The sequence below is a fragment of the Globicephala melas genome, chromosome X (assembly GCF_963455315.2).
Source record: "Globicephala melas chromosome X, mGloMel1.2, whole genome shotgun sequence".
Classification (NCBI taxonomy): domain Eukaryota; kingdom Metazoa; phylum Chordata; class Mammalia; order Artiodactyla; family Delphinidae; genus Globicephala; species Globicephala melas.
The window spans coordinates 90560433-90580599 of record NC_083335.1 but is presented as its reverse complement, the minus strand read 5'-3'; the positions used below and the strand labels follow the sequence as shown (position 1 = coordinate 90580599).

The window sequence follows — 20167 nt, the reverse complement described above, 5'->3', positions numbered from 1 at the left end:
GTAGAAAGTGTAGAGTAATGAAGGCTCATATATCTATTACCCTGCTCCAACAATTAACAACTCATGGGCTAATCCTATTTTACCTACACTTCAACCCAGTACCCACTGCTCACCCCTCACCTGATTCTGAAGCAAATCCCAGGCTTTATGCATAAATATTTCAGTACTTACCTCCAAAATGTAGAAACTTTTTGTAAAATAACTAAAATTATAAAGTCATACACTAAAGACTTTAACAATTCCTTATTATCTAATAAATGTTTCACTAAATAAAAATCCGTAATTGTTACTTTAAACTGGAAATAATGGTGTAAACTCATAGTTTCATGTTTGTTTGCTTGTTTAATTATGATCGAAGAAAGCTTTTTAGTTTCTAATAACTTTAGATTTACATAAAAATTGCAAAGATGGTACAGAGAGTTCCTGTATACCCCTCACTCAACTTCCCCTAATGTTAACATCTTAGGCAACTACAGTAAACACGTCAAAACTAAGAGAGTAATACTGGTACATTACTATTAACTCAACTCCAGATTGTATTTGGACTTCACGGTTTGTTGACTAATGTACTTTCTTTGTTCTGAAGTTTTTTTCATTTTTAGATGACGGTTGTGGGTTTTGGGGGAAGGCTACCACAGAGGTGAAGTGCCCTTCTCAGAACACCACCTCAGGGGGCACGTGATATCCACATGACTTATCATCAGTGATGTTAACTTGATTCTTTGGTTAAGAGGGGTTAGCCAGGTTTCTGCACTGTAAACTTACTATGTTCCCCTTTCTACGCTCTGTTCTTCAAAAGCGGGGTCACTAAGTCCAGTCTACCCTTAAGGTGGGAGGGGATTATCTACATACATTATTTGGAATTCTTCTGTAAGGAAGGTTTGTCTCTTCTTTCCCATTTATTTATTTGTTCAATAATTTCTTTATATTGGTATGGGCTCATATATACTTAATTTATACCTTGGGTTATAGTCTAGTACTATGCTATTTATTTTGTTGCCCAAATTGTTCCAGTTTTGGTCACTGGGAGCTCTTTCAGGTTGGTTCCTGTGACCTTTTCAAATGTCCCCATCTTTTTGTTTTTTGACCACTTCCTAACTTCCAGGCACTGTAAAATGCTCCAGGCTTACTTGTATTTTCTCTGCCCCAGTCCTAGAATAATAATTTCTCTAAAGAGCCTCAGTTCCTTCTATTAGAGAATGTATTTATAAATGAATATGTGGGTGTGGGCTTGCTCATTACTACTGCAGTGTAGTTGCTTCTAAGGCCCTCTCAGTGGCAGAAATGTATGTATGTGTACTAACCCATTCACATGTATCTATATTTATTTCTGTATCTATCTACCTGTATGTACATATGTATATATAAGTACATATGTATATATACATGCAAACACATATCGATACATATGTGTGCGTGTACACATATTAAACTAAGTATGTTGTCATTCCACCACCTCCAACTCTAATCCAGCACCACAGGGTTCATTCTAGCCTTCATTCTTGCTTAGTTGTAACTTCTTTCTCTGACAGAATTTTAAACTTCTGCATATTTAAAAAAGTCAATATACAAAAAAGTCCAATAATGTAAACAAAATTAAAAAGGCAAATTTCAGCAAAATATTTGCAAATACATGAAAAAGGTAAATATCCTTAGTAAATAAAGAATTCTTACAAAATGACAAAAAACTGAAGAAAGTGAACAGATGAAAAAGAAATGGGTAAACATACATTTAAAATATTTGACCACACTAGCAACAAAATAAATGCAAATTAAACCAAAATGTCATTCTGACCTATCAAAACGTAAACATGAATGCTCTCATCTACCACTGGTTTGAATATAAATTGGTACAATCTTTATGAAGAATAACATGACACTATGTAAAAGGAGTTTTAACTCTATTGGCTAGACTTCTGATAGGTGATGTGTCTCAGTGAAGACAACAGAAAGGTTGGATAAAAAAACTTCCTTAAAGCATCAACGTACTAACCAAATTGTCAGGAATATTGGCTAAAGAATGGGAACTCAGAGAGGTAAAGCCAAGGATCAGAGTCCTTCTTGTCCTGGGGACATTTGCTTATACAGCAGATCTCTAAGGGGAAAAAAGTCAGAATTCAGGGTAATATCATAAACTACTCTCCAATGTTGACCTAGGACCCTAAAGGGCTAGCGGTGAACCGGAAGTGATCAGCCCCTTCACATACTTGCAATCTGGCTTTCTCTCTGAATGGCCCTGAAAATCTAAGCCTTGAACTTTGATTAAGATAGTCCCAGACTGCTACTGCTTAAAGGTGCCTAGTAAAAGCAAATTAGAGTTCTCTCTAGAGGAAGAAAGCATCGTTCAACGCCAATAATTGTCAAAATAATTTCTAGCACACGGTCAAAATGAATCAGTACATAAAAGGGTAAGATATTTTGACCAAGAACCAGCAAAAATGACAGACAATAAAGACAAACAGGGATTTCATATACTGAGATTATCCAACATAGATTATTAAATAATGAAGTTTACTGTGTCCCAGAACATAAAAGCTGAACTTGAATTTTTTTTGCAAAAAAAGAGAAAAAATATAGATTTTAAAAAGGAAAAACACAAAATTCAGAAAAGAAGGTAGAAAATATAGAGAATACCATAAGGTATGCCTATATCTATACTTAATTGGGTCACAAAGGTGATGAGAGAAAGAAAAAGGCAGCGGCAATATCTGAAGAGATAATGGCTGAGAATATTCCCTAACCAAAAATAATATCAATACACTGATTCAAGAGACCTAAAAACCTAAGGCAGGATTAAAACACACACACACATACACACCCCACATCACAGAGAAAACTACAGAAAACAAAAGATGAATAAAACATTTTTTCAATAACCTGAAAAATAAAGATAGACTACCCTCAGAGAAAAGTGACAGACTGCTAGCTGAATTGTTAATATCAATGGAAGCCAGAAGACAGTAGAATGATATCTAATGTAAAGAAAATGCCAGCCTAGAATTCTCTACTCAGTGAATATCCCTCAACACTAAAGGGAATCTAAGGAAATTCTGAAACAAATGGAGTTCACACCCAGCAGACTGACACAAGGAAAATGAATCCAGATAAAACCTTAGAGATGCTGAAAGAATAAATAACAGAGAAAGGATGTGTGTAGGTAAATCTAAATGAATAAAAATAATAACTTGGAGTGATGTAAATACATGTAACATGCATTTATACACACAAATATAATTTAAATACATGAAAACAACAGCCTATAAGTCAAGGTTGCATTATATGGAATTAATGTGTTCTACAGTGCTTGTACTGTTCAGGAAGACAGTAATGGTATCAATATTAGGATTTGATGAATTAGGGAGGCATACTGTAATTTCTGGGGTACACACTCAGCAAAGGGTGCTAAAACTTCCAAATTAATAGAACAAAAATGAAATGATTAAAAAATATTCAACTGATCCAAATAAATCAGGGAAGGTGAAGAAACATGTAATAGGTGGTATAAACAGAAAGCACATAAGACCACAATGTCAATCAAAATATACTAAAATTAAATGTAAATGGAATAAATGCTTCAATTAAAAGACAAAGATTGAGAGTCTAGAATAAAAAAACAACTGTATGCCTTTAACAAGAGACGCATCTAAAACCCAAGGATACAAGACAATTGAAATTTAAAAAGGAAATAAATCCTAGAAAATTAAACCCAAAGTAGAAGGATGGAAATAACAACAAACAGAAATTACTGAAATAGAAAATAAACACACAATAAAAAGGATTTACAAAGCTAAAAGTCACTGTTTAAAAGACTGATAAAACTGGTAAATATCTGGCAAGGCTGAGACAGAAAAAAAAAGGCATAAATTGCTAGTATCAAGAATGAAGAAGATCCTGTAGAGATAGTATGAACCCCTTTATGACAAAATTGTTTAAAGTTTAGATAAAATGCACTCATTCCTAGAAAAATACAATTCACCAAAAGTGACAGAGTAATAACTGGAAAACCTGAATATTCCTATAAATATTTAAGAAACTGAATCGGAAATGAAAACCCTTCTTATAAGGAAGTCTGGCCTGGATGGGTTTATAAGTGAGTTCTACCAATCACATAAGAAAAACAACAAACAGAGAATACTCCTCAATTCATTTTATGAGTCTAGCATAATCTAGACATAAAAACGTGATATAGATAGTACAAGAAAATTATAGTGTAATCTTCCCACAAATATGGATGTAAAAAGTCTAAACAAAATATAAGCAAACCAAATCTAGCAATATATAAAAAGGATTATAAGGATTATACGTCATGACCAAGTGTGGTTAACCAAAGAATCAATGAAATTCATTGCATTAACAGAGTAAAGAAGAAAATCATATGATCATTTCAATATACACAGAAAAAAAGCATTTGATAAAATTCACCATCCATTTATGCTTAGCAAACTCTAAGATCAGAAATAAACAAAGATTTGCTATCACCATTACTCTGGATATTTTATCCACTGCAGTAAAGTCTAGAGAAAGAAATAAAATGTAAAAGAATTAGAAAGGAATAAACAAAATCCTCTTCATACACAGATGATATGATCAGGTATGCAGAAAATCCAAACAGTTCTACAGAAAAATTATTGGAATTGATGAAGCTTGATGAATAGGAGTATATGTCAATACAAGGAAGGAGGGAAAGAGAGAAAGAGAGAGACTGATCTACCTTTTTTTTTTGGCTGTGCCATGCAGCATATGGGATCTTAAGTTTCCCGACCAGGGATCAAACCCGTGCCCCCTGCATTGGAAGCGTGGAGTCTTAATCACTGGACGGGGAAGCCCCAGACTGATCTACTTTTAAAAGCAAATACCTAAGAATCTAACAAAAAATGTACACAACTTCTATGGAGAAAAGTATAAAACTTTATTGAAAGACATCAAAGACCTAAATAAATGGGAAGACAGACACCATGTTCCTAAAGTGGAAGACTCAATAATAAGTCTGTCAATTATTCTCAAGTTGCTTATAAAGATTTAATAATTCAAGGCAAAATCCCAACAGTTTTTTAAGTGTATGTGTGTGTGTGTGTGTATAAATTGACAACTTGATTCTAAAATGTATATGGAAAATGCAAAGACAAGTACAGCTCTCAAGACATGTCTGAAGAAGAACAAAGTGGAAGGCCCTGCTCTATCAGTTACCAGGACTTACTGTAAAGCCATAGTAAATAAGACAACAGCACAATGCCGGGCAAATAGGCCAAGGGACCAGAATAGAGCCCAGAACAATCACACCTATACAGATGCCTGATTTACGGCAAAAGCGGTACTGCAGAGCAGTGTTTTCAGTAATTGTGCTGAGACTATCGAATATCCATATGGGAAGAAATGAAACTAGACTGCTACCTCACAGTATACCCCAAATCAATTCCAGATGGATAATAAAACATAGGAGAATATCTTCATAATCTCAGGGGAGTAAGTATTTCTTAAACAAGATACAAAAACACTGGCCATAAAATTAAAAAATGATAAATTAGACTATATTAAAATCACAAACTTCTGTTAATCAAAATATACCATTACAAGAATGAAGAGATAGGTCACTAAATGGCAATTAGGGAAGAATAATCGGGAAAAACTACAAGGAGATTCTACTACACACCAACTGGCAAAAATTCCAACAATGCCAAGTGTTAGCAAGGGTGTGTAGCATAGGTAGTAATTAATCATGAGAATTAAAGGAAGGCACTGTGAATAAGGACAAACAACAATATTTTAAACAGGGGCAGTGACAGGAAAACTAGGACTTGGATCACCTTAGAGAGGCATATACCGTTGGTAAAGGGTCAGTTTATACATCTACTTTAGAAAATAGCTTGGTATTATCTAGGAAAACTGAAGCTGTACATACTCTGAAACCTATTAATTCCACTCCTAGGTCTACACCCTATATGAACGTTTACTTAGGTGCACCAGGATACAGGTACAAGACTGTTTACAACAGTAATGTTCAAATGGCCAAATCTGGAAACAACCCAAATACATATTAACATTTACATGAATAAATAACTTGTGAATGTTTGTTCACTAACACTATATAGCAACAAAGTGAAGGAGATCAAACTAACCTGGATATTCTCACAGACCAAAAAACGTGTATACTCTATGACTGCATGTAAGTAAAGATTAAAAAGATAGAAAACACTGAATTACACTATTCAGGGATACCTATTTAGATGGTATAGATATAAAAACATGGAAGTGAAGTCTAGAGTAAAGTTAATTCTGAGAGAGGCAGGGGGTTATGATCAGAAAGGGGAATTCGAGGGCTGTTGAGGTGCTGGCAGTTTTAAAATTTCTTGACTTGGGTTGTACGTGGCTGTTTACAATAATTCTTTATGTTTGTATAGTTCTGTGTATGCATTTTTCTAAATGTAATACATTCTATTAAAAAAGGTTAAATCTATGTGTGATGTAGATGTTTGTATGCATTCATACACTAATTCTAATATCCAGTAATTCTACTCCTAAAAACTTATCTTGAGAAAATAGGCAATCAGGGGGTGAGCACAAGTAACTATGTACAAGAATATTATTAATCATAACATTATTTCTAAAACAGAAAACAGTGTAAATGTCCAACTTTAGGGAAAATATTAAATATGGCACATGCATATAGTTCAGACATCTTAATGCAGCCATTAAAATGTTGTATCTAAAAAGTATTTAATGGTATAATAAAATGCTTAAAATTATTAAGCTAAACGAATCAGGATACAAAATTGCATATATAAAATGATCTCTATTTAGTGCAACTGTGATCATGACTATACATAGAAGGAAATGTTCTGAAATGCTCGCTGTGATTACCTTTTGCAAATGGTATTATTTTTGTCATTATAATTTTCCATAATTTCTAAATTTGTACAAAGAATGTATATTACTCTAAAAATAACTTATAATTTTCATTTTAAATGAACTACTTCTTTTAAATAACAGAAAGTTAACTGACTTTTCTTCCTATTTTATATGTACATAAGTTTATTCAAAATTATTTTAGTGGTTGAAGATGAGCTTTCATATATAAAAAAATTACGAGACTGACAACTTCAAATACATTTCTAAGATAGTAGGAGTCAGGATGCAGTTTGCTTCCTAAAGTATTCAAAGCTTAATATCTATTCTACACTGTAACATCTCAATCTAGGATTTGTTTTATACAAAAATTGGGACACCTACATTTTTTTCCCAATAGATATCAAAATGATACAGTAATTACAGTTAAAAGTTTTTTTAAAACCCCAAACTCTGCAATTATCTTTATAGGTAAGTATATTTTGTTTGCAGATCCAGGAGTTTATTAACTCAAACCCTTCTCCTGCTGAGCTCTACTTTAGTTTGTGCAGAAAAGAGTTAACTATTTAAGTATTTAACCAGGCCTAACTATTATCTCTCAAAAGGCTTGCAAGGCCTGCCTACAAGGTTGGCTCTTGATTGGCATCTGGGAACTTGGAGGGGTTCCTCCCCTCCTAACTGAAAAGAGTGGCTCACTGTGTCTAAACTGCTTGTGCAAACAATATGATTTATCCTGAACACCCGCTTTCTTTCTGGGAGTCTGGAATTTGGTATGCACCAGGCAGAGGGTGCTTACATGACAAGCCCCCGACAAAAACCCTGCACTCTGAGTCTCTAATGAGCTTCCCTGATAGACAACATCTCACATGTGTAGTCACAAATGTTTGCTGGCAGAAGACCCTTGGAAGCTTGTGCCTTGTTACCCCTGGACTTCAATTCATGCACTTTCTCCTTTTGCTGATTTTGCTTTATACCCTTTAGCTATTAATAAATCATAGCTGTGAATATGCCTATATGCTGAGTCCTGTGAGTCCTCGTAACGAATCATCAGACCTGGGAATGGTCTTGGGTATCCCTGACACATAGTTCTTAAAACTAAAATGCAACTAAACATTTAGTATAGTGGTAAACCTAAGTCAAAAGAAATGTTTAATTTTAAAAAGTTAATGACACAGAAGTTGTTTTCTTTCAACTAGCATTTATCAAAGGCCTACACAGTCACTCAGCTAGGTCCTTTCTTGTATCTTAGCTTACTGAATTACCATATCAAGTTTCTAATGTTACTAGGACCAAGCAGTATTTCCCAACCATTTCCTATTACCCAGCACTTAAGTAGGCATTCAATAAATATGTGCTGAATGAATGAATAGCAATTTCTATCATTACCCATAAAAACAAAAAATCAAAATAGATAAAATTAGCTATAAAAATATGTACAAATGTTCATATAAATTAAAATGCTATAGTCCAGATTTTTCTTGCTTGATATGAAACAAATATATTTTCTCTTAAGTGGCAAATTTGCTGGTAAGTAGTAATCAGTTCTACTCTATCAGTATAAATGAATTCCACAAACATTCCCTTCCCTGAGCATAAACACCAGACTAAAAATAAAATTTTAAAAATAAAATTTAAATAAATAAAGAGCTTTCAGTCTATCTCCTTTGTGAGCTTCAAAAATACAAACTGTTAATATTATTTTAAAAGATACAAACTATTGTTTTCATGTCAGAAATGTTTTAAGACCATATTTAATTACTGTACGGTCTCCCTGTGGTATATGTAATCATTCTATAATAAGGTAATTAAAATTTCTTGGCCAGCCAATTTAGGATTTGCAGCTTAACTTCAAGTATCAGACATTACTAAACATAAGCTTTGATGTGTGACTTAGAAATAAACATTTAATTTTTGGTGGGGTGCAGGGTGTGTGTGTGTGTGTGTGTGTGTGTGTGTGTGACATGACACAGCCCTGTCTTTAAAATTGAACCTACGTTTTAAATGTTTATTTTTAAAAATAACAGCAAACCGCTACAGACAAGTCCTAATTTAAGTATAATCCCAAAGCGATAGATATAGTATAAACACATGCAGATTCGTAACAAACTACTGAGTGTGTTGGGAAAAATGACAACATAGTCTCGAAATAGTATTACCCCTACTTTAAAGGTCAATCATCTCTTGACCTCTCACTTCTGGACCCACATTTGTTGAAACTGAATCTCTAGGGGTTGGGGCCTGGGTACATGCTGGTTTAACGAGCTCTACTCAGGATTTTCCAATGCTAACTTTTGAAATCTACTGCTCTAATCTCATCCAGTGCTAAAATTTTGGTTCTGTCTCTGTATTTCAGTATGCTTTAAACTTATAAATCATTTATATCAACTAGTTCTAAGGATTTGCTAACATGATACGCAACAACATTGAGCCATATAATTTCATGACTTCAGTTTAGGGAAGAAAAGGGAGAGTTGGTTATAGATAGTCTGTGGCAAAGAAAGATATGGATACCATAATAAGAAACTCACTGATAACCCAAATATATTGTTTGGTCTAGCCTTTTCTCCATCAAAATTATCAGAGCTATTTCCAAGCAGCCAACAAACAGCAAAGTCAACTGACCTTATCTCATTTGCTTTCCATTTCCTGTCTACTCTGTATTGGTGTCATGTCAGAAAACTGTGGAAAGGATCCAGATAACCCATAACCTGAGCAATGAGACCCTGAATACCAGGGGTCATTAGATCTATTGCCAGAAAAATTCTGGTGTAGCCTTGTCTACATTGCAGCTATGTAAGCAATCTCTTACCTAGCCAGTAGGTGGAGACATGCACAAACTTACTGCTTTGCTCTTTGATCTACAGGACTTTAAATCTTACAGTAATGTATGGTTTGGGTTTGTTCATTTGTTTTAAACTGAGGAAATCAAAGGGAATGCAAAAAACAGGGCAAGGACAACTGTCAAGGTAAATTTACAAAAAAGGATAATACAAAAGAACAATTTTATATTTCTATATTGTTTCTAGCCCTTTTGAGAAATAGCGATTTTAACTGTGAATTTATAATCTACTTCCAGATTCCTAGAGCTAATATAACAATTCTAAATTGAGAAATGGGTCCTTTAAAAATTCATGTTCAATCAGGGAAAGCAACATTAACTGACTATGACATGATACTAAGGAGTTATTGTTGATTTTGCTAGATACGACAACAGTATTTTATACACACATACACACACACACACACACACACACACACAAGTCCTTATAAATACAAACTGGAGTATTTATAGGTGAAATGATATTGCTTTAGAAATTGCCAAGAAAAAAAGACAACAGTAAAGGATAGATAGAACAAGAATGGCAAAGTATTGATAACTACTGAAGCTCAGTGATAGGTACACTGAAGTTCATTATACTATTTTCTTTTATTTGAAAATTTCCAAAATAAAAGGTTAAAAACTAGGAAGCCATGTTCTACTGATTTGGGTTAACAGTGAGATTAGGGGGCCGGTAAATATGCAACTTTAATGAGGTCTTATTCTCAATATATAGCCATCAATGAATTATTCCAAACACAACTGAATCATACAAAATTAGCTATATAAAAAAATCCCATATAATTCAACATTAAGAAACTAAAACTAAGCTGTTAAATCCACTGGAAACAATACCTTATCACTGTAGAACAAGTCACCACTTTATAAGGTGAATTCACACAGTTATCTCATCTAGTTTTCATCTTATGAAGATTTTAAAGTTAAGAGATTATGGCCAAAGTCACATAATTAGTAAAAGTGACAGAGGTGGGACACTAATCCAAGTTTTATGACACCAAGGATCATCTTCTCTCTACTATACTGTCACTTAGACCCCTTTGAAACAGACAGCAAATGTGAAATTTAGGTAAATTTTAAAATTTGGCTTTCTGTGCTCATTACTTCATAGTATATGGCAAAATCTGGTTTTTAGTTTTCTCAGTGAATAAAAATATGGACAGGGCTTCCCTGGTGGTGCAGTGGTTGAGAGTCTGCCTGCCGATGCAGGGGACACGGGTTCGTGCCCCGGTACGGGAAGATCCCACATGCCACGGAGCGGCTGGGCCCATGAGCCATGGCCGCTGAGCCTGCGCGTCCGGAGCCTGTGCTCCGCAACAGGAGAGGCCACAACAGTGAGAGGCCCGTGTACCGCAAAAAAAAAAAAAAAGGACAGAAACAGATTTCTTGAATAAAGAATAAAATGAAAATAATTATACTATCTTAAAATTGGAAGGGACGTTAGAGGCTCTCTCTAGTCCAAAATTAAAACCTTTTCTTTAGGACCTTTGGATGGATCCAGCTTTAGCTTGAGCATTTCTAGTGAGGAACGGCAGACTCTGTAAGTCAGCCGCTACATTCGTGGACAGCCACTTCATTCATACCTGCCACCTGTTGATTATAGTTACAGCTCCTCACCCTACACTGAATAAATACATAATCCTCTTACATTTGACGATATTTCAAAGAACTAAAGACATCCATCATGACCTGCCATGGGCTTCTCATCTGGGGACTCTTATAGAGGTAAAAGAAAATCAATAGATTCTTGGGTAACTAAAGTCTCCCCATCTTTTCAACAGCTCTTCCATGACAAGTGGTCTTCAAAGTGGGACTTGGGTATCTCTGGGAGTACTCAAAGCCCTTCCAGGGGATACATGTATTAGGATATTTTTAAGGCATTTAAGCCATATCTATATTTGCCATAATTTGGTCTGTCTGAAAACAAGTCTGTGGTCTGCTGAGTTCTCTTCTGTATCTCCACTCAAAGGAACCCATCTCAAAAGACAAACCGCTCACCCATCCTGAAAAGCCTGCCTAATTTCAAAAAGACAATGGGGGAGAGGGAGGGAGCCATCTGTGAGAGCAAAACAGCTTTGGAAAGGAAGGGAAGAGCCACCTTACTTCATGCAGACAATATATTCACGGCAAAACCTTATCTAGTTTAGAATTATAAATCAATAGTAAGATGACTGTCACAGTGATGTCTATTAACGCTTTAATTTTATTTGAAAAATGAAGTCAGATTTTTTTCTGACAGAAAGCAAGTCTGATTTGGCTGACTAGTTTGACAATGATGACTAGCTTTGCAATTTAGGTCACATAGCAGACATTTTCCATAAATTGAATGAGATAAAGGTACAGCTCGAGATTTTTGAAGAAAAAATATTTTAAAAAATATACAAAACACTAAAACTTACATCCTTATAATAAAAGTTTGTATATATCAACTGAAAGATATGTGTGGAGGTACACAGTTTTCAAACATCTTTTAGCAGGATTGCTGACAAAGATTTTGAAGGCTGTGACTCTATGACAGAATTTCTAGGCTCTTTCCCACTCTGGCTATCCCCTTCTGGAAGCATGCCAGTGTCCTGCTTACCAGGAACACTCCAGGGAGAATGAGCAATACACAGCACACTGGGCCTATGGCTTGGTTCTGAATACTATACACTTCTAATTAAGGTATCTGCAGGTTCCATTCAAGGCTTTTAAAGCTGTTGCAACAACTAACTAAATTGCTTACATCTTTTTCATATAAGCAGTTACAATTAAGTTCATAGTGATCTTGCACTTATATATGTGAATGAATGAGTTTACATTAACTGGTCTTAAATTTCACCTTGTTTTAGCTCCTTTGCTACAAACTTGTAAAATATTTTAAAATTTGGTCAGATATTCAATGTATTAAGCTAGCCCTCTGTAGGGGGCAGCTTCTAACAAGGCTCCCAGTAATCACCACCTCCAGGTCTTCACATCCTTGTGTAATCCCTTCCCCTTGTGTGTGGACTGGATCTAGTGACTTATTTCTAACTAATAGAATATGGCAGAAGTGATGGTGTGTGATTTCAGAGATTAGGTTACAAGACTGCCGTCTGTCTTGTTCCTACTCTTGTGCTCTTGCTTGCTGGCCCTGATGAAGCCAGCTGCCATGGAACTGCTCTACAGAGAAGCCCAGTGACAAGGAACCTAGGGAGGTCTTGGGCCAACAGCACATGAGGAACTAAGGCCCTCAGTCTGAGAGTGTGCTTCCAACAACCATGTGAGTGAGCTTGGAAGCAGATCCATCCCCAGCAGAGCCTTAAAATGACTTCAGCCCTGGCCAACGCCTTGATTACCACCTTGTGAGAGACCCTAATCAAAGTCACCGATTACAATTTTGAACAGAATAGTATGCCATCCCATAAGGCTTTATACAATCTCTTTGGACACAATCATCCAACCAGCTATGAAACTACCCAATTATACTATCCTTAGCTCACATTCCTCCATCTTATTGACAAAAATTTTGTGAGAAACATGTCGAGTGGCTTACTAAAATCAAGATATATGGTTGTCTACAGAATTTCCTTCATATGCCAATATGGTGATTATATCAAGAGGAAGTTATGTCTGTTATTACTTGCTTTTAGTTGCTAGAGAGGCTGGCTACATGGAGGCCTCTACTTCCATACCGATCCTTTTCACTAAGACTCTTGTACTCAGAACTTTATATTTTGGGACCTCCTATTCCTCTGAACTCTATTTCTTCTTCTCTGAAGTAGGCTAAAACTGTGAGGGTAACTGAATATGCCCAACTTTTGCTTCCTTAGCCATTGTGAACCTTACGATGAGATATTCCTTTTATTCTTATTACTTTAGGTCTTTCTAAACAGATGAGTTCACAAGTATTTTTAAATTTTAAGAGAAAAGCGTCAGCATTATCTAAGATCAACATTGCTTAAAACTTTAACCCTAAAACAAAAAAAAAAAAACCACTTCAGCCCCTTCGGAAAAGAGAATGTACACTCACAATTCAAAAACCATGTAAAGCATTCCATCTGAGCTATATGTCTCCAATAACTCTACAATGTGGGGATGTTTCAGCATATGACAGATACTGGCTTCCCGCTTTAGATCTGCAAAACAAACACATAACATTTTGTTAGGCAGGATCAAAAGACAATCAGAGTGAATGATGAATGAATGGATGTGATCTATGGTAACATGAAGACTCCTCTAACTATAGAGATGAAATCCCCCATTCAAACTAAGCTTAACTTTTTGCCCTTTAAAATCTTTGACAATATAACTTGCTCATATTTCTTGCCAGCTTAAATCTATATACATTAGAGTCAGCTCTTATTAATAAGAAATCTAAATAGCACAAATACTTTCCTCAAACTCTTGTAAACAGGTTTCAAAATTTATAACTCTTTCTTTTTTTTTTCTTTTTTTTTCTTTCTTTTTTTTTTTTTTTTGCTGTACGCGGCCCTCTCACTGTTGTGGCCTCTCCCGTTGCGGAGCACAGGCTCCGGACGCGCAGGCTCAGCGGCCATGGCTCACGGGCCCAGCGGCTCCGCGGCATGTGGGATCCTCCCGGACCGCGGCACAAACCCACGTCCCCTGCATCGGCAGGCAGACTCTCAACCACTGTGCCACCAGGGAAGCCCTATAACTCTTTCTTGATCAGCTAATAAGTAACTCAATTTGCTGTCTTGAATTTTACTTCTTTTTCTTAGTTTTCCCTAAATTGTCTAAGAATATGATGTTTATTCTTTAGCCTAAAATCTAGCATTTATAGACACACATCAGGGAAGTTACATGGAATAGGGGGCAAAAAAATAGTATGGTTAAACAGAAAAGGCACTACTCCCAACGTCAAAGTCAGAATTTTTTTTACATCATCTATAAAATGTGTTGGATAATTCAGGACACTACCCACAGTGTTATTTTCAAGAACAAATTCAGATAATGTAGGTAAGACTACTGTGTAAGTTACACAATACTATTTGGAAAATAAAAGTGTTAATATTCTCATTGTCATGCTCATCATCATTATCATCATCATCATCACCATCACACAAAAACAGTTTAGGCATAAGTATCACTTGCCATGTCTACATGGAACGAGATAATTAAAGCCTTCCTGTGTTAACAGTGCTGGAGTTTTACCTGCTTGCCAATGAATAAAATCCAATGTGACATTTTTTATATTTGGAAATAGAAGGGAGACAGGTAAAGAACGAAGGTTAAGGATATACTGCACAAAGCAGAAGAGATAACATTATCTCCTCTCTGATTTGCTAATTCAAGTTAGTCTTGTCAACAAGAGCAATGGCTGCAGAAGGAACCTTAGAAAATTTACACAAGGTATAGGTGAGGAAAAGAAGTCAGTAAATATGACAAAAGAGAAGCCACCAGAAAAGGAAGAATCAATAATACAATATTAAGAAAGTCAAGGAAATAAGGGGAATTAAGGCATAGGTAGTTGGAGAAGGCTGAGAAAAGGCTGTAAGATTCAACCAGAAAAGACCATAAATGTTCTAAGATCAAATTCTGTGGAGAGGTCAGGTTCAAAGTCAGGATGCAGACAATTATATAATAAATTTAGATTTATCCTATCTCTCACTGGTCTAAGTACTTAATATGGTCATTGTCTTTTTTTTTTTTTTTTTTTTTTTTTTTTTGCAGTATGCGGGCCTCTCACTGCTGTGGCCTCTCCCGTTGCGGAGCACAGGCTCCGGATGCGCAGGCTCAGCGGCCATGGCTCACGGGTCCAGCCACTCCGCGGCATGTGGGATCTTTCCAGACCGGGGCACGAACCCGTGTCCCCTGCATCGGCAGCCGGACTCTCAACCACTGCGCCACCAGGGAATCCCTGGTCATTGTCTTTTAATGTCCCAACAAGCCTGTGAGGTAGGTATTTTACAGATGAGGAAACTGAGACTTTGAAACTTGTTCAAGATCACATAGCTATTACAAGGGGTAGGTTTTGAGCCTTGGCCTGTCTAACTCCAAAGTCAGTCCTTCCACAATGCCATGGTGTGTTTAGACATGATCCCGGTAATAAGAAAGGAATAGCAGGGTCAAAGAAGGTTTGATTTGTTTGTTTTTGCAGTTGTTTTAAAGAGAACACTGTGTGTTTGTAAATGGCAGTGATGAAAATCCCATAGGATCTGGAGTCGGAAAACTTGGTGCCAGTCCAGCCCCTGTCACTACTACTTGCCGGCTGACTGCTAACCTCTACAAAATGCCTTCCTTATGGCAAATGAAATGGGGGACGTGATAGGTCATGCACGACCTACACAGTCTACAACTTCAGAGGGCAGCAGCAAGATTCAAATGAGAGAATGGATGTGAAAGGACTGTGTGGAGTGCAGCACTGTGGGGCTGAGGGGGTTAAGGTGCTTCAGTGTTCATTGTGAAGGAAGAAATGAGAGACACATGAAACATGGTCTCCACCTCCAGGGGACGAGAGGTGTGAATAGGTGTGGCTTTTGCACTGGGAAGTCATAACTATGGGGAAGGCTTTTGACAAGTGCGCTGGAGGACCAGGCTGAAAAGCCAGACGACATAAATCAGATGCCTGCAGTTTTTTCTCTCCCTTTAAGATTGTTCTGCCTTCTGATTCTATCAAAAGCTTAGGAGTTTTAGTACTCATTTTAATGTTTATCTCCAGCTTCTCGTTTTACTGGAAGTCACCCTTTTCATATCTTCTGTTTTCACCTTAGTTTCTCTCTTTCCATTTCTTCCTATTCTGCTAAATGTCTGATTTTAATTCAGTGCTCTGACACTGGAGTCAAGAAGTAAAGAGAGATTTAGTGTTTGCCACAACGAACACTGGTCTTTTCTCCTGTTTTCAGTTTATTTTAAATTTTGCCCCTTTCATGTAACTACAGTGTTTCAATCCCCATATTCACCATTTGTCATGTGCCACATTTGTTATACTGAAAAATCATAAGTAGAAACGGACGCTCTAAAGACCCTTCTCTTTGACACGCACATGTCTGCTTGGTATATAACTGAACATGCTCCTGGTCTAGTCTCTTATCACTTTACCCATCCTCAAAATGAAGGAAGGATTGCTGGGGATCCTGCGTCCAAAGATTAAAACAATTTAAATATCACCAGATCTGACATTTCAGGGACTAAAATCCGAACACTGACTGAATAGCACAAAACTAACAACATAAAAATGTATTTGAATTTATAAGGGCAATGATGCAAAAGATGGCCTACATCTAGGATAGCTGCGGCACCATTTTCCATAATTCAAGTATCAATTATATGGGTGTATTAAACAGCCCAAATAGAAAATCACAGTTTACAAAACATGAATGCACCATATATGCATTCAAACTATAGATTCCAAGAATGTTAAGCTCAAAATGTTTGTTTTAGGTGTGAATGTGAATTAAAGATGTATGTATTAACTGCTATTAACTCCTTGCTGATATAGCAAACTAAAAATAGTATTTTCCTACAAATCAGCTCATGAAGCAGACCAGGAAGGAATTCGAAAGTAGGTGATAATATAATAATATGATTTGAAATTGTGATTATCTGGCTGCTTATAGATACTAGCTCAGAACATTCCTTTGAGTCACCTGACCCACAGTTACCATGGCTGTTTTGAAGTTCTACTTTATCTATAGTGACAAGGAAGAGTGGTAACTCCTCCACTCTTCCTTGTACTTTTTCATTTTGTAATTTTGCAGGGAAGTTTTTAAAGATTTAAAAAATAATCTACTTCTATGTTTAGTGCCCCTATATTTAACTATGTGCCTATATTTCATCAATTTATTTTCTTTTAAAAGGGGCACTAGTAATATGGAAAGTAATATTAGATCTTCTGATCAAAATTTGAGAAACACACTTCAATTGAATCAGCCCACTATATGGCATGAGAACTACTACTCCTACCAGTTTCCTAAGAAGTTCGAGCTGTCCAACAACAGTAGAACAACTATGTCCTCCAGGGTCTACCTTTCCAGTCTGCCCCTCAAATGAGGGAGAGTTAGGAAAGCCGTTTCAGACGGTCTGTTTTAAAAAGAATTTTCCTGAAAAGTATTTATTATTCATTTTACTATTAGTTGTTCTTGGAATAGGAGAATTTTTCATGCTACCTTTTAAAAGTCAGATGCCACTTTCAGAGTGCCACGACTCTGTAGCAAGCTAATTTGACCATGGGGTCAAAAATAAGTTGGGTATTTACAAATGTGACTAAGGAAAGGAATGCTTTCTGACATTCTTAGCATTGGAGCAACAATCTCATCCTTAATATCTGAGATTTAAAGGTTAAATTTAAGAGTCAGCTTTCACAGAATCATTCAATAAGGATTTAGTTCAGCATCATCCAACAGAAATATAATGCAAACCACATATACAATTAAAATGTTTTCAGCAGCCACATTAAAAAGTAAAAAGAAACAGGTGAAATTTATTTTAACATATTTTATGCAATCCAATATATCCAAAGTATTATTATTTCAACATATAGTCACATTAAAAAGTATTAATGAAATATGTTACATTCTCTTTTTGTACTAAGTCTTTGAGATCCAGTGTGTTTTATACTTATAGCACATCTCAGTTGGGAGCAGCTGTATTTCAAGTGCTCAATAGCCACATGTAGCTACTGGCTACCAAATTAGAATGGTGCAGCTCTGGATAAATTGACTTGCTTTAATTATTATCCTCTTAATTGTGAGTTCTTCTGCGTTTCTTACACAACTATCTGTAAAGTCATTCAGTCATTCCAAAAAGAATCTAAACAGATTTTTTTAACCATTTTTTTAAAAAGTGAAGTATAGTTAATTTACAGTGTTGTGTTAGTCTCAAGTGTACAGCAAAGTGATTCAGTTATAAATATATACATATATATACTCTCTTTCAGATTCTTTTCCATTATAGGTTATTAGAAGATACTGAATATAGTTCCCTGTGCTAAACAGTAGGTCCTTGTTATTTATCTATTTTATATATAGTAGTGTGTACATGTTAATCCCAAACTCCTAATTTATCTCTTCCCCCCATACCCCCTGTTACCCCCTCTGGTAACCATAAGTTTGTTTTCTATGTCTGTAAGTCTATGTCCAAACAGATGTGTTATTAAAAAGCACTTCCACAGAAGTAAACTCTACAGCTTTTAACAACCCAAATCCATCACTTAATAACTAAATCTGGAATTTCTTCACTATTGTTAATCTAAATCCTTTACTTGTTTGGTAGTTTTTAATCGTTTTATCTTGCTTAATCTACCAAACACAAAAAGGGTAGTCAACATCCACTGTATAGCAGCCCTTTGGACCCTTCAAAATTTATTGAATGACCTTAGACTATGCAGCATAATATCTGGGATTTTAAGTGTCCCTCTGTAAGTCCTCATTTAATAATTATAATAACCCTGTAGGTACATCTAGTTTCACTTTACAAAGGAGGAAACTGAGGCCCCAGGTTTAGTGAGATACATAAGCGGTTGAGATCACACAAGTAGTAAGTAGAGGAAGCACAGCTAATAACTGAGGTCCAGTGCTCTCTACATGATACCATAATGGCTCCTGGGGCTATGTAGTTTTTATATGTGCCCTTAAGATCCAATCATGTAACAGTGTTAATGTGGTAACACTGACTTGGGTGAGAAGCTACCAAGACTGCTACAGAACCAGCATATTTCAGCTGCACTGTCACCAGTGATAATCAGAAATTAGACACTGATATTTTTACTAATAAATATATAAGTATTCTAATTTGTTTCCAAAGAATTTCCAGTTTCTGTTAGAAACTCAATAGTTAAAATGCACTAAGAGCTGGCCCAGGCTCCAAATGCACATAAAGAATGTTCCAACCTAGTCATAAAATAATTAGGACAAGTATTAATGTGTTCATCTGAATCAACATTAATAACAAAACAGCTAAATGAAAGTCATTATTGATTCAACATTTTTTCCTTGGTGTGCTGAAATTAATAACCATGGGATATTTTAAGAAAGGGATCTAAGCAGAACCTTGGAAGGATTATAGCAGCCAAGTCAAATTCTGCTGCTGGGCTCAACCTTTAACTAATAACCAATTTGAAGACTAAAGATACCAGCTGCCTTTGGCAATAATACAGGTCAGGTTGGCTTTAATGAGGCCATCTTCCTATAAATCAAGAAAGTTGACCTTCTCAACTAGTGGATGACCAGAGGCCCAGACAGGGCACCACACCAACCTGGGTTAATGGGAAAGTCATTATTTCCTTGATCTTTTACACATTTTACTAGCACATTTTTATTATCTTTTTTTCACATACAAACAGAAATCCAAGCAGCTTCTAATTTCTTTGAATTCTTGCCAATTTAATACAATCTTATGGCCTAAAATCTCATCTGTCAGGTAGATAAAGAAAATAAGGAGCATACCATTAACTGAGGATGTTTGACTGATGTAAATTGTTCTTAAATAGCCAAATATATTAGTTAAAAATCAATCTTGACTACATTAAGCATTTACAAATTAATGGGGTTTTGGTAATATATTTCCCAA

At 35.8% G+C, this 20167-nt stretch overlaps 1 protein-coding gene across 13 annotated transcripts in view; it reads right to left on the bottom strand.

Moving 5' to 3' along the window:
- The window catches only part of CASK (calcium/calmodulin dependent serine protein kinase), a 391035-nt gene that overhangs the window by 222807 nt on the left and 148061 nt on the right, over window positions 1-20167 (bottom strand). For all 13 annotated transcript variants that reach the window (XM_030834960.2, XM_060292132.2, XM_060292133.1 and 10 more), the window contains exon 3: window positions 13671-13776. In XM_030834960.2, coding sequence (XP_030690820.1) covers window positions 13671-13776 — 106 coding nt within the window. The remainder of the gene's footprint in view (window positions 1-13670; window positions 13777-20167) is intronic.